This window comes from Epinephelus fuscoguttatus, linkage group LG4 (genome assembly GCF_011397635.1).
Source record: "Epinephelus fuscoguttatus linkage group LG4, E.fuscoguttatus.final_Chr_v1".
NCBI classification, from domain to species: domain Eukaryota; kingdom Metazoa; phylum Chordata; class Actinopteri; order Perciformes; family Serranidae; genus Epinephelus; species Epinephelus fuscoguttatus.
This window is the reverse complement of record NC_064755.1, coordinates 21,443,375-21,456,108: the sequence shown is the minus strand read 5'-3', so window position 1 is coordinate 21,456,108 and position 12,734 is coordinate 21,443,375. Positions and strand designations below refer to the sequence as shown.

General features: G+C 39.0%; 2 protein-coding genes across 3 annotated transcripts; both read right to left on the bottom strand.

Annotated features, from left to right (window-relative positions):
* Positions 1-70: 70 nt before the first annotated feature.
* Positions 71-1,510, bottom strand: nudt7 (nudix (nucleoside diphosphate linked moiety X)-type motif 7). The gene is made up of 4 exons (XM_049574319.1): positions 1,377-1,510; positions 892-1,111; positions 657-815; positions 71-564 (listed from the first exon to the last, which is right to left on the bottom strand). Exons 2-4 carry the CDS (start codon positions 1,045-1,047, stop codon positions 211-213), a joined length of 669 nt encoding a protein of 222 aa, XP_049430276.1. The 5' UTR covers positions 1,048-1,111; positions 1,377-1,510; the 3' UTR covers positions 71-210.
* Positions 1,511-2,693: 1,183 nt separating this feature from the next.
* hprt1l (hypoxanthine phosphoribosyltransferase 1, like) lies at positions 2,694-10,180 on the bottom strand. 2 transcript variants are annotated; one of them, XM_049574960.1, is made up of 9 exons: positions 9,733-10,180; positions 9,300-9,406; positions 8,794-8,977; positions 8,491-8,556; positions 8,385-8,402; positions 7,904-7,986; positions 5,614-5,660; positions 5,028-5,104; positions 2,694-3,251 (listed from the first exon to the last, which is right to left on the bottom strand). In XM_049574960.1, exons 1-9 carry the CDS (start codon positions 9,748-9,750, stop codon positions 3,204-3,206), a joined length of 648 nt encoding a protein of 215 aa, XP_049430917.1. In that variant the 5' UTR covers positions 9,751-10,180; the 3' UTR covers positions 2,694-3,203. The 2 variants fall into 2 exon arrangements, with proteins under 2 accessions (XP_049430917.1, XP_049430918.1); XM_049574961.1 differs by lacking the exon at positions 8,385-8,402.
* Positions 10,181-12,734: the final 2,554 nt, after the last annotated feature.

Below are 12,734 nucleotides of genomic sequence, written 5' to 3'. Positions count from 1 at the left end.
TTTGCTTCTTTTCTCCCCCCCCCCCCGAAGTTTAAGATGCATTTGATATATTAAAAAAAGAAGCCCTGAAAGGTTTTTATATTAATCTATTAAAGCAAATCCTGCATGTCAGTAGAGTTTTCAATTCACAGTTAATGCACTTCAGTTACAAAACATCTGGCTTCAGGTATTTTGTATTAGCACAAATTAATTACAAACATAAAAAAATAATCACAGTTTACTAATTCTTCTATTTAGCATCTGTTGGAAGACCAGTAACGGATCCTCAGGGTCGAAAGCGACATCAAACTCAGGTTTTTTCCTGAGAGCCAGTGCAGCGACCAGTATGGCAATCATGGCAGTCAGACCCCATATGTGATACTGGCTTCCTGAATCAGGGTCCACAAAATAAAAAGAGTGCTGCTTCCCCTTCATCCCAGCAGCCCATTGGGTAGCATAGTGGTCCTTGTCGCTGGTGAAGAAGTCCAGAGGGACTGTGAACACAGCACTGACCTCAGCTTGGTTTGGATGGGGACAAAATGACTCATCGATGAAGCCAACCACTGGGGTCACCAACAGACCACTCTGTTAGAAGAGATGGGAGGGAGTATGTGAGACAGAGATGAACTCAAAGAAGCTGATGCCCTCACAAAGAAGAATTATCTGTACTCTCCTACCTTACTGACAATAGGGACCAGTCTACAGACCACCTGGACATCATCAGGTGGTAGACCTATCTCCTCCTCTGCCTCCCTCAGAGCTGTGTCCACATCATCTCTGTCACTGGGGTCTCTCTTCCCACCTGGGAAACACACCTCACCAGCACTTCTCTTCAGCTGCAGAGACACACAGGTCAGTCAGAAGTTGGGTCAGATAATACAAACAGTTTAGTCGAACCACAGCTGGAGTTACCTCTTGTGAACGCAGGGTCATCAAGGTGCACAGCTCTCCATTCTTCACAAACAGTGGGATCAGCACTGAGGCTTTGGGCAGCACCGACAGAGAGGAGAACTTGTCTCCAGTGTCAAACTGCTTTAATCTGGCTATAGTCTCTTCTTTAATATGCATTGCAGCCGCTCGGCATCAAAGCAGAAACAATGAAGTGGAGGGCAGCTACAAAAACATAAGCACCCTGAGGAAATCCAGAGCATAAACAAACTGGAAGTCAACTACACGTGAAGGACAGGTGACACTGGAGGTTTCAAGTCCGACGTCTTAAATAGCTAACTAAATTCTGTTAACCAGTAACTCTGCAGCACAGCTGTTAACTGCTTATTGGTGTATTATCATACAGATGTGGAAAAACGAGCTTGAGCTGTCCCACATATGCGACGTCACAAGGTGACCGACACAGTAAGCTAGCTTTAGCACAAAGCTAATGTTAATGATGGCTGTACCTTGTGACTGGGATAACAAATGTCATTCTCGCTGCAGTCCAGCTAAAATGCGTCAGATGAGTTTCTCATTATTTCCAACGTTATTCAAGTAGTATTTACACGACGTCCAGGCTAACGTTTCATGGCAACAAACACATGACGTCACATTGTGCGACGAGCTTCCGCGTTAGCCACATTAGCCACTTAGCTAACAGAGCACTGCTTAGACACTGAAGGCAGTTCAACATTGCTCCGTGAAAATAAAAACGAGTGTCATAAATGAGAATACGAAGATTATAACATGAATTGACATGACATTTAATGCTATTATTATTTACTATATATGGTTATAAAGTAGACATCGTCATGTTATTTTAAAATATGAAATATGTTATTACACCCATTCTTGAAAACTGGGACACATCGTGTCTTACCAATAAATAAATAAATAATTTGAACTTATCAACACGTCAAATCTGTTTCTGGGGTGAAATATTATTCATAAGAGATTTATTTATATGAAATAAGTATGATTTTAATGATCTGCTTTCATTTTTATTTTAACTTCTAACACCCATCCTTGACAAGAATTTGCATTTACTTAAATTAGAAAATGTGTTAAAAGCCATCAAAATACAAAGCTAACAGTACATATTTGTAACATCACTGTGAAAATGTACTGTTATACATATATTTTTTGTGTGTGTGAAGACGTTGGCTCTTTAAAGATGTGACCCAGTTTTTTGTCAACTCTGTTTAAGCATTATTTAATCAGATATAAAGGTGAAAGCTATTCCAAGACCCCTGTCTTATTTCTATGTTTTCAAAAAGGCAGAAATGCTGCTCAAGTGCTGATATGCTTTCTATTTTTAATAAATTTATTAAATAATACTGCTGTCGGGTGTCTGAACAGTAATGTCAACTCTGTAGCCCTAAATCAAAACTAAACAAGAATTATGGTTCATAAATTAGTATCTTTATTAGCATTAGAGAACTCTTAGCAACAAAAGTAAAATGGTTACTCATTATGACAACTGTGAAGTTAATGGCCTGAATATAACTCTTGTCAAATTCATAAGATGTCAACTCCAACAGAGCTTACTGCTAACATTCATCATGTATATGCCATTCAAGAAAAAATTAAATCACTAGCCCCATTACAAAGTTTAATAGTCAGGTCTCTGATCTTTTGAAATATATTCCCCAGCCTAATTAAAGACTAACAATCAAAAACCCATCAAACTATGGTTTTGTCCCAGTTCTAAAAAATGAGAGATTAACATTACTCCCTCTTCTGGGATAATTGAAAAAGTACAACAGAAAAAGAAAAACAGGATTCAAGGTTTCAACGTGATTTATATTGCTGTAAACAGGTCCTTCATGAAAACGTCAGATATGAAATAAAACATACAGTACATTCCAAGTCAGTCATTTTATGGCATAATGAGAAGATTTATCCAAAACAGAGACAAACTGAAGGCTACTTAAATTTGACTGACAGCTCACTGAACACAAAGTAGCCTGAGACGTGTGATTGGAACAAATAAATTACCCTTTTTTTTCTATCTCCATAAAACTGTGATTTACAGGTAAAGTCTATACACATGAGTGAATAAATAAATTAAAATTTAACAACCAAAATATCCATAATATACATAACTGATCCCACATATTCAGTAGGGGAGAAATTAAATGTTCTTGACATTATTTACATCCCACAAGTCACATTTTGTGGATTCTTATGTAGAAAAATAAATAAGATTCAAAACACAGTAAAGCTAAGGAGGGGCATCACAGTGGTCCTAGTCTTCATTGATTCAGTCATCGCCTCTGCAGCACTTCATCTACTCACACTCTGTACTTCTCCTTGGCTTGATCATTCAGTATACAGATGTGCTGAGAAACAAATAACAATAAAGAAGAGGACAGGGTTAAATGCATCTCTATCTTCCAGGAATTTGGCTGTAGCTACGATTGGCACTGAGGTCATGTCCTCTGTATTGTTTTTGGAAATTAGATACTTTTATCAACCTGTGTTTAAATTAGACTTTTTCGAATAATAATAATAAAAACAATAATAATGATAATATCAAAAAAGGGGAAAATACTAATAATTACATTTGAATGAAGTAACAGGGAGTTAGCATTTCTTCACCGCAATAGGTATTTCTCAAAACAAGTACTGGAAGTATTACGATATACCAGAGTATTTAGAAATCCCAACGGTGATACCTTCAAAATACAGACATTACTTTTTCTGTTAAGATGATACTGAGATGCTAAATTGAGGAAATGTGGTGCACAGCACATGCAGCCAGAGGTCAGTTTCCAATGGCAGAACAAGAAGTTCACCCAAGAAAGATTGCAACTGCGAGTAGTGGGGATAACGTTACAGGACTTGTAAAAGAACAGCCAACAACAGCAGGGACAAAACAGCAGCAGTGCCAACATATATTGCTAGCTGGCACCGGCTGTGGGTTTTTTTGTTTTGTTTTGTTTTGTTTTTTACAGAAATACCATTATATACCAGTGAAATGTCAGGAGGGTATGAATATATGAAAAAATAGATATCACCCAAGCCTCGTCATAATAGCACAATATTAATATGGTTCTGTTCTATTTAAGTATACCATGAAGTCATGACAGTGTGACTGTCAGCCAGCAGACACAACATCAAGACTCTGAACAGCTTTGAATTTTGCAATCATTCATTTCTATATTTATATCTGTGTTTTTTTATACTTCTCACATGTCAATATCTCTTTTGTGAAAAATGCTTTGACAGTTAGAGGCTTTGAAGCAGCATTGAGATCATCGTATAAGGTGAAACAATTTATCATGAATATTAAATCAAATCAATTAATTAATTAGATAACTAATATTAAACTAATAAAAAAACTAATAATTTTAAGCTTCCCCTACAATCATCCCAAAACAATTTGGTGTCAAATGGAAACGCTACAAAATATGAGCTGTGTCCTAATTCAATACTACAACCACACACTAATTGTTGGGAGTATAAAGTGTATTCACACTGGAAAAGTGAAAAAAATAAAGTGTACTTAAAACAGTCAGTGTTCATACCGACTGCGTACTGTTAATATGTGCCATTCTTTCACAATGTAAAAAAACAAAAACAAAATGAGGGAGCTACTTACAGCTGCACAGCATCAAAGGTCTAGTGTGTAAAATTTATTGACATCTAGTGGTGAGGTTGCAGAACTGAAACTTCTCCAGTGAGCCAAGCATTTCGGAGAGCTACAGTGGCCAATGCAAAAACGGCAATGGTCCTATTTTGAACCATTGTTCAAGGTTTGTCTGTTCTGAGCTACTGTAGAACAACATGGAGGACTCCATGGAAGAGGACCTGCTCCATATGTAGATATAAATGGTTCATTCTAAGGTAACAAAAACACCATTTTTAATTTCAGATGATTAGAAATGGTTATGAATATTATTATATTCAATTTCTTCCAATAGGTACCTCTATGCCACACACTGGACCTTTATGATAATTGCAGATGTTGGTGAAAGAAAGAGAATGAGGATCAGTATACTGTACACATTGTATATACAATTAAAATGTAGCATGGAATCGGAGCACAGCTATTGTTTCATAAGATGTTGGTCCTCATACTTTTCATCTGAAGTAATCAACTGCAGCATACTTACACTGAGATCTCTGAAGTATTCATTGTAGTCCAAAGCGTAGCCCACTAGGAAGGCATCCGGCACCTCAAAACCAATGTCTGAAATAAATATAGACACCAGCACTGTGAGTCATATAAAGAAAACAAACAACCACTTCCAAGTGCAGTGGAAGTCAAACTCAGGCGGATCTGAAATGAGATGTGGGAGCATTTCCTGTTAAACTAGATGTTGCTCTTTTACTGTCTGCGTGAGGTTGTACTTAAGCTGTCAGAGCCGTGTAGTGGGAAGTCAGAATGCTTACAGTAACAGCTGTCCTTGAGGGACAATCTTAAAGAGATTATCCAACTAAAAGCATTACATAATCAGAGACAGTGTGAGCGAGGGGTTATCAGGCGTGCGTTAGTGTGTAAGTGCCGTGCTCGCCTACATTTGGAGTACATTTTCCTGAAATGACTGTTAATCCTGCATGAAAAACACAGCTTTATTAAATAACACTTCACCAGCTCTTCACAGAAGCAGACACACATGTGAGTGACTGGCACTTCCGTACATTACTGCACTCCATAGATAACATGTCTTAGTGTGAAGTGAGCAGAGAGGCACTCACAGTCTGGTCTGTACCCTGAACTCCTCGGGGTCCTCTTCACCAGAAGACTAGAATTACAAACAAAGAGAACAGAGTATATATGAAACAAATCTACCAAAGAGAAATTAACATGTCAGAGATAAAGAGCAATTGTCACCACAACCTTTTCAGTGCAGGTTTTTATCCTGGCAGATGGCACGGATTGTCTTGGTGCACCTGCACAACATCTTGGCCTAACAATTGCCTGTTCACAGTTTACAGTTGTGGAGCTTATATTGCATATGTGGATGCAATAGTAGAACCAGAATACAGGCCATGTAGTGTCACTGAATAGCTGCCTGAGAGCTCAATTTACAGAAATAAAAAAGTCTAAGATTATTCTGAATAACTGGGACATATTGTTTCTGGGGGTGATGCAGTGGTTAAAGGGTCCCAAAATCAAAGATACATATTTTAACTCTTACTTATAGTGCTTTTTAGATCATTTTGGTGTGAGGTGCCAAGTGATTAAGATATTGGCTGAAGAGATGTCTGCCTTCAACGGCAACGTCTCTTTCCAGAGTTCATGACCTGGTTACTCAAAATAATCCACAGACCTTGTTGTGACCAGTTTCATGTAGGTACTATTTTCCTTCTACTGAACTACACCCATCAACTGTATCACCATGCAGAAGGAAGTGTGCATCTACTCATGGACGAGAGGCTTGTGCTTGTGACTGCAGGAGATGTAAACATTAATGGCGTCCCCTTCTGTTCAGTGGTGCTCAGTGAGCTAGCTGTTAATGCATGCTTCCTTTTTGCGCAGTGATACGATTGGTGAGTGTAGTGTATAAGGAGAAAAACAGTTCCTACATGAAACTGCTCACAACAAGGTTGGTGGAATATCTTGGGTAACCAGGTGCAGGTTTGCTGAGTTGGTGACACTAACTTGCCTGTAGGTGTGAATGCGAGTTAAAAGTGTGCCTCTATGTGTTAGTGCGCCTCTCATCAGTGTCAGCTGGGATTGGTTCCAGCCCCTCATGACCCTCTATAAGATAGGTGCTTATAGCTAAGAGATGGATATATATTATTCTGCTAAAATGATAAACTCAACAGCCATATGACTTTCCATAAACAATGTTCAGAATGATCTCAGACCTCGCTCTCTACTGTGTTTTTACAATAGTAAAGATCTATATCAAATTACATCTTTATACACAGTACAGACTATGAGTTTTTCTCTGTGTAAAAATGAATGAAAACAGTTAAGAGAGAGGTCTGCAAATCATCCTGAACAACAGGCACTCTGAGCTCTTGAAATGTAATACTTCAGTTCTTTGAGCACCACAAGCAAAACTCTAAATGTCAGCGTTACATATCACAAAACCTCATCAGGAAGAGGAACTATCTGCATGTGTTGATACTGTAATAGCTAAGTGGGAAAATGTTTATTCTTTGTAAGTATGTGTGCATTGTTTAAATTGGCCATTTAAGAATTTTACTTAGAAAAATACTTTAACCGCAAAATGTCAAATTCTGTATCAATTACTCATTGCATGCTGGCTCGAATTTTGTGAAGGACACGTTTTTCTCGCATGCCTCCATGGTGAACGGAGAATCCAAAAAAGGCAAACATTGTTCTTGCATTGAAGACATGCATACATTTTCGCTTCAATATAATCATCTGTGTCTACAAGTAGTGTGCTCTGTGCATACCCAAGCACACACATGTGCATGCACTTTGCTTTAGCAGAGTTAAAACACATGCATATGCCCAGGCACACCACTTAGCCATGCAAGACACTGTTTGTAATCGGACTGTTTTAGTAAAAAATATTATATTATTTAATGCCCAAATAGTCATTTAGGGGGTGAAATATTCTTTTAAATAGATCGGTCAGCTAAGAATTGTTACTCACAATGGGAGCGTGGCAAGGGACACATAGGTTTTAAGTGATTACAGGGCCAACACCAAAGCAACAGAAATGACCCTATCCATCTACATTAGATCAAACAAAACCTACTATATTTTAAGCAAGCACCAGAGGAAACCCACATTGCTTCAACACATTTCCTGTTTTAACCAGCTATCAGGACTACATCAGAGAGACGGCCACTACCTCCACAGTGCAGTTAATAGTGCGGCAGATTAACTCTTAAGCTGCTCCCTCCCTCCATCACATTACATCTCTAATACAGTCCTAAAGGAGACCGTCCATTAGCTAAGAGCACCGTTACATTATGTACTCTCTCTGCAGACACACCAGCCAGTCACAATGGACGTCTATAATTCAGCCTCCGGGGCCGTAAACTGCGTCTGATGGTGCCTTACCTTACAACTTTAACCATTTTGGGATTGCATTCACTCAGCAGGGAAAGCAGCGTCTGCATCGTCCTTCCTGTCTCCACGATATCCTTTTTACGATGCGGGACACAGGAAGTGGTCACATTAAAGAGGAGGCATAAAGAAAGAGAAGCATGACATCAGTATATTTCATTTACTACAGACTTAAGTGTTTTATCGCCGATTACTTGAACTCTAAAATTAGAACTGAATAGACATTATCTTTATTATTCTATTTACATGATGTCTATGGTTTCAATTTAAAAAGATGAACAAATCGAATAAGACTCAACATCGTGACATGACAATGTATACCCTGGGATGACGTGACTTTTTCAACCATAAGGAGATTATTCTTTTCTGCTAATGCCAATGTTTTTATATCACCGTGAACAATATGGCAAATTACTGAGCAGGACTGATTTTGTCCATGCCTCCCACACAACAGAATAAAGGACGAAAGTCTTACCTCAACTATCAAGACATTCTGCAGAAAAAACAAAGGACAGCTGATGAGGTATACAGCCATACAGGACTGTGTAGTATGTCTGCCTGATGAACACCAGTGTACTAACCTTGCCTGAGAGACTGGACAGCTCATCCCCTCCTATGACTCTGACGTTGTTTGTGGACTTGTCATTCTGGGGGGACACGAAGATGAGACAACAGTTTAGATTAACCTTCTCTGACGTGTTCCTTGTCCCAAATCTACATCACATTTTTAAATATCTGTACACTGCATCCAGACTCCACACTTTGACTACTGCAGTGGCCCATTTCTAACCGAAGAAGGCTGCTCTCATTTGTAACCCCGTATCACACACACCTCACATTAGCGCAAGTGGTTCCTGGAAATTAAATGAGCAAAGGACGCTTACACAGTAGCTCTTCACCCTAATGAAATCCACTGTCAGGGGGACTGATTTATCGCTGTTCTGGTTCAGCGCTTTAATGTAGTCCAGGAGGTCTGCGAAGAATTTGTAGCCGCCTTTCAGCACACACAGAGCCACGATGTGATGTCCACCCATGTCCCGGATTATGTCGCGGGCCAGACGCTCTGTCCTGGGACACACAAAGAGTAAAAAGGGAAAGAGAAAAAGAAAACAGAGTGGTGAATGCATTACTTATGGACAGGGTGGGGATGCTTTACATGATATTGCACTTAAGCATAAATGCTTACTGTGCATTTCACAGCACTGCACTGGACATCGAACCCCCGCCTCCCAAATCCACATTCAAATGCCTTCAGGATGCGGGCTACAGTGATTTGTCAAACAAATACAGTGTGCTGCACTACTGTAGCAGCAGAGTGGATGTGTGTGTGAGAGACAGGAGAGACAGATGACAAAAACATGAGTCGTTATTTGGTGCAGGTGGATTGTACCTGTCCATGATGAGCCCATGGGGGATGATCACCTTGTCCAAATCGTTCTCATAGTGCCTGGGGACACAGAAAAGGTCCAGCTCGTGGCCTTTCTCATCATCAGCGATCTAGAAGAAGAAGAAGACATCTCTTGGAACCGGTTGGCACTGACAGATAACGTGCGCCAAAGATAAATCACAGTGAAGCCTTTCCCTCGCGCCCCTGGCAACACTGAGCCTCTCAACCACCTGTTTATCCCCACACACATGACTGAGGTTTGGGGGACATCAAACGCTCAACACTCAAATATTGATTGGAAAGCTCGCGCCACCTGCCGTCTATTAAAAAAGGCCTACAGTGCAGGGAGCACAACCACACCCTGACAAGTGGATAAGTTACCAAAATACCAAACAAATCCACGCGCACGCCAGCGCCATGCAGTTTGCAGCCTCACCTCCAGATATGAAGCCATGTCAGCAGCGTTTCGTCCCTCTCAGTCGCAGTGAAATATCTGAGAAGTCATGCTCAGGTCCTGAGAGAAGAGGAAGAGGAGGAGGAGGAGGGTTGTTGAGTGGAGGTGGCACGAGCTCCTCTTCACCACCGACTGCTGCTGCTGCTGAGCGCGCGCGAGCAGCCGCACATGCGATGGTCCTCTACCGGGGTTTAAGCCCTTTACGTCAGAATCCAGTTTACCTTCCCAATAATCTGATTTGCCCGACACAACCTGAGCTTAAATCGCGCTATACTGGTCGCTACTACTACGGCTGTATGTTTTGGTCACTGAGGCTGCGGTGGGAGTGCAGAGGAGAAGCTGCGGATGACGCAGTTTTAAAAATGTAACGGGATGACAGTTACGCCTCTCCTCAGTGAGAGCACCACACTGCTCCCTGTGTGTGGAGACACTGCAGCTCTGCTCTGTGGGGAGTTTAAAGTCTGCTGGATGTTTATAGATGTTTGTCACCAAAATAAACCAAAACACCTTCTCACTATTGCATCACATTCAGTTGGACTACATCTCACATCTCATATATAATCGTTTCCTTTTTTAACAAATTATTTTATTTAGGCTATATTTATTTTTATTTTTATTAGTTTTAGTATGTGCAAAAGACTGTTTTTGCCATTAAATGTTTTATTTACATTTTTAATTGGTCAAACGTCATAGAAAGAAAAAACAAACACTTCAATATACACAATACAAGCGTGTAAATTTTTTTTTTTTATAAATTTGCATATGTCCCATATGCACTCATATATCCTCAGTTTTGAAAGATGTTAAATGAAATAAATGTTTCTCTCCCCTTACATGTTATATGCACCTATTTCTCTTTTTAACATAATTTTAAATAATCATTCATTCATCCAATTGTAATATTTTTATTTTATTCTTATATATTTTGCATGTATATTTTAAATCTATCTATCTATCTATCTATTTCATGATGTGCACCTGCAATGTAAAACAACATGCAGAACAATTTAAAGCTCTCCTCATTTTTTATCTACAGGGCAATTCAAATTTTTAACTTATATTACATATTATACTTTAACTCATATTTTATGTCTAAGTGTTCCTGTTTTACCTGATTGATGTGTTTTTACATTTTAACAGTTATTATTCATTGTTGATGCTTTATTTATTTACATTTTTAATTTTTTTAAATTGCTTTTAACTTCTTGTTGTCACTTTTATGTAAGTTTTTCCTTTGTTTTAAATTATTTTAATTAGCTACATTGTAAATGAGGTCTCTGCCTCAGTGTATTTATGAGTTTAAATTCAGGTTGAATGAATGGATGAATTAAAAAAAATGATCCCAAACTTGTCAAAAATGTCCTTTGTTATCATTGAACCTAGATTTCATCAATTCCAAGGAAGCATTATCAGTCATCAGCTTAACCCTGTGGCTCTCACATGGGTCAGGGGACCCTTAGGGGTACTTGAAGGGGTTCCCTAGAATAATAGGGAATAGTTTATTTTCACTAATTAATTCACTATAAGTGAACCCAGTGTGAGAGAGACTAAAAGTAAGTGACTATTTTTAATGCTGTAATGACTGTGCTCATCCCAGTCAGAAAATTCTGGTCAACTCTGACTCAGCATTGAAGAATAAATCTTGCTGCAGTGGTAAAGACTGTTGGTGCCAAACCAAATTCTGCTGAGATATTCCTGGTCTTAACTCTGATTAATCTCCCAATGGACAAAGCTAGGGAGTTTCTACTGAGGATATTTTAAGCAATTCACCCAAGAGTACCAATAACCTCTTTCCTGAGAGGAAAAACAGACGATCATTCCCACAGTGAGTGTAAGAGGGTACCTGCCTCTGTGTTATATTTCCATATGTTGTTATGTACTGATCCTATTTTATGAAGTGTTACTTGTGTAAAGTAGTGCCTATGAATTATTTTATAATGTGTAGTACATTTACCTCTGACATCCCTAATGAATCGTCCTGTATTTTGCAAGATTCTTGTCTTTTATTGTGCTGTAAACATGGCATTTGTTGAGAATGTATGGTCAATGTAACTGTTCCAAAGCTTTAGATCATATCACATGATCTTTATCATTAGGTAAGGTCTGCCAAGATCCTGCTGAGGCCTGAACTTTCATTTGGTATGCATTTTTAATTTCTCCCAGCTATTTGGGATCAGTAGGACCCAATAAGTATAAAAAACTAAACATTGTCAATGATAATTAAGTCCCAGTGTCCTCATATGAGACAATAATGACGTCCATAATTCATCATGAATGAATAGGTTTCGACCATAACATGAGATCAGGTTTTGGACCTTGTCCACTTTTGTGTTGGGATCAGCTGCAGACTGACTTGGCAGAGATGGCTGCCATCTTGTTTTACATGGATTCGTTTATTGTGCTCTTACTACCACTAGATGGCATAAAAAAGTGTCCATGAACGAGGACAACAGGTGAGTTGAGTAGGATGTAGTATAAAGTCAAGTAAACCAAGACTGTGGTGTCCTCATATGACGCATGGTCTCAGGAGGATATGACCTGAAGTGTGGACACTCAAATTTCCTTTTTTCCCCCAATTAAATTTTTTTTAGACTTATCGGCAATAGTAACCTCAAGCACAAAATGGTTTAGTAATCCTGCGCATTGATAAGACAAATGCAAATTTGTGTTAGATTCCAAGTGGTTCTCACCTCTTTAATGAATTGGTATGTTATGGTGTTATGTAACTTTGTTTTGACATGTTGTTTGTACGGTATGAATTTCAAACCTGTAATGTTGTTGGCGTCACAGCTGCTTTCCTTTTAATAGACTCCGATCGAAGCAGATTCTAAGTAACACAACTCGTCCTCATTTTTATTTCAGTCTATAATTTGGCAAACTGAGCATCACTAAGCTCATATTGCACCATGGGGAATATTCACTCACCCTCTCTCACACACAAACACACAGCCTGTGCCTCTTTCCTGCTGTTTTGGTCCAAAGTT

Bases quoted from the DNA above. Each gene is read 5' to 3' on its own strand.
- nudt7 (XM_049574319.1), bottom strand. From the start codon at position 1,047: ATGCATATTAAAGAAGAGACTATAGCCAGATTAAAGCAGTTTGACACT. The intron at 816-891 runs GTAACTCCAGCT...GTGTCTCTGCAG, and splicing joins TGACCCTGCGTTCACAAGAG to CTGAAGAGAAGTGCTGGTGA. The intron at 565-656 runs GTAGGAGAGTAC...CTCTTCTAACAG, and splicing joins TGGTCCCTATTGTCAGTAAG to AGTGGTCTGTTGGTGACCCC.
- hprt1l (XM_049574960.1), bottom strand. The intron at 5,661-7,903 runs GTAAGGCACCAT...TTGTAATTCTAG, and splicing joins AAAATGGTTAAAGTTGTAAG to TCTTCTGGTGAAGAGGACCC. The intron at 3,252-5,027 runs GTAAGTATGCTG...TTTGTTTCTCAG, and splicing joins AATACTTCAGAGATCTCAGT to CACATCTGTATACTGAATGA.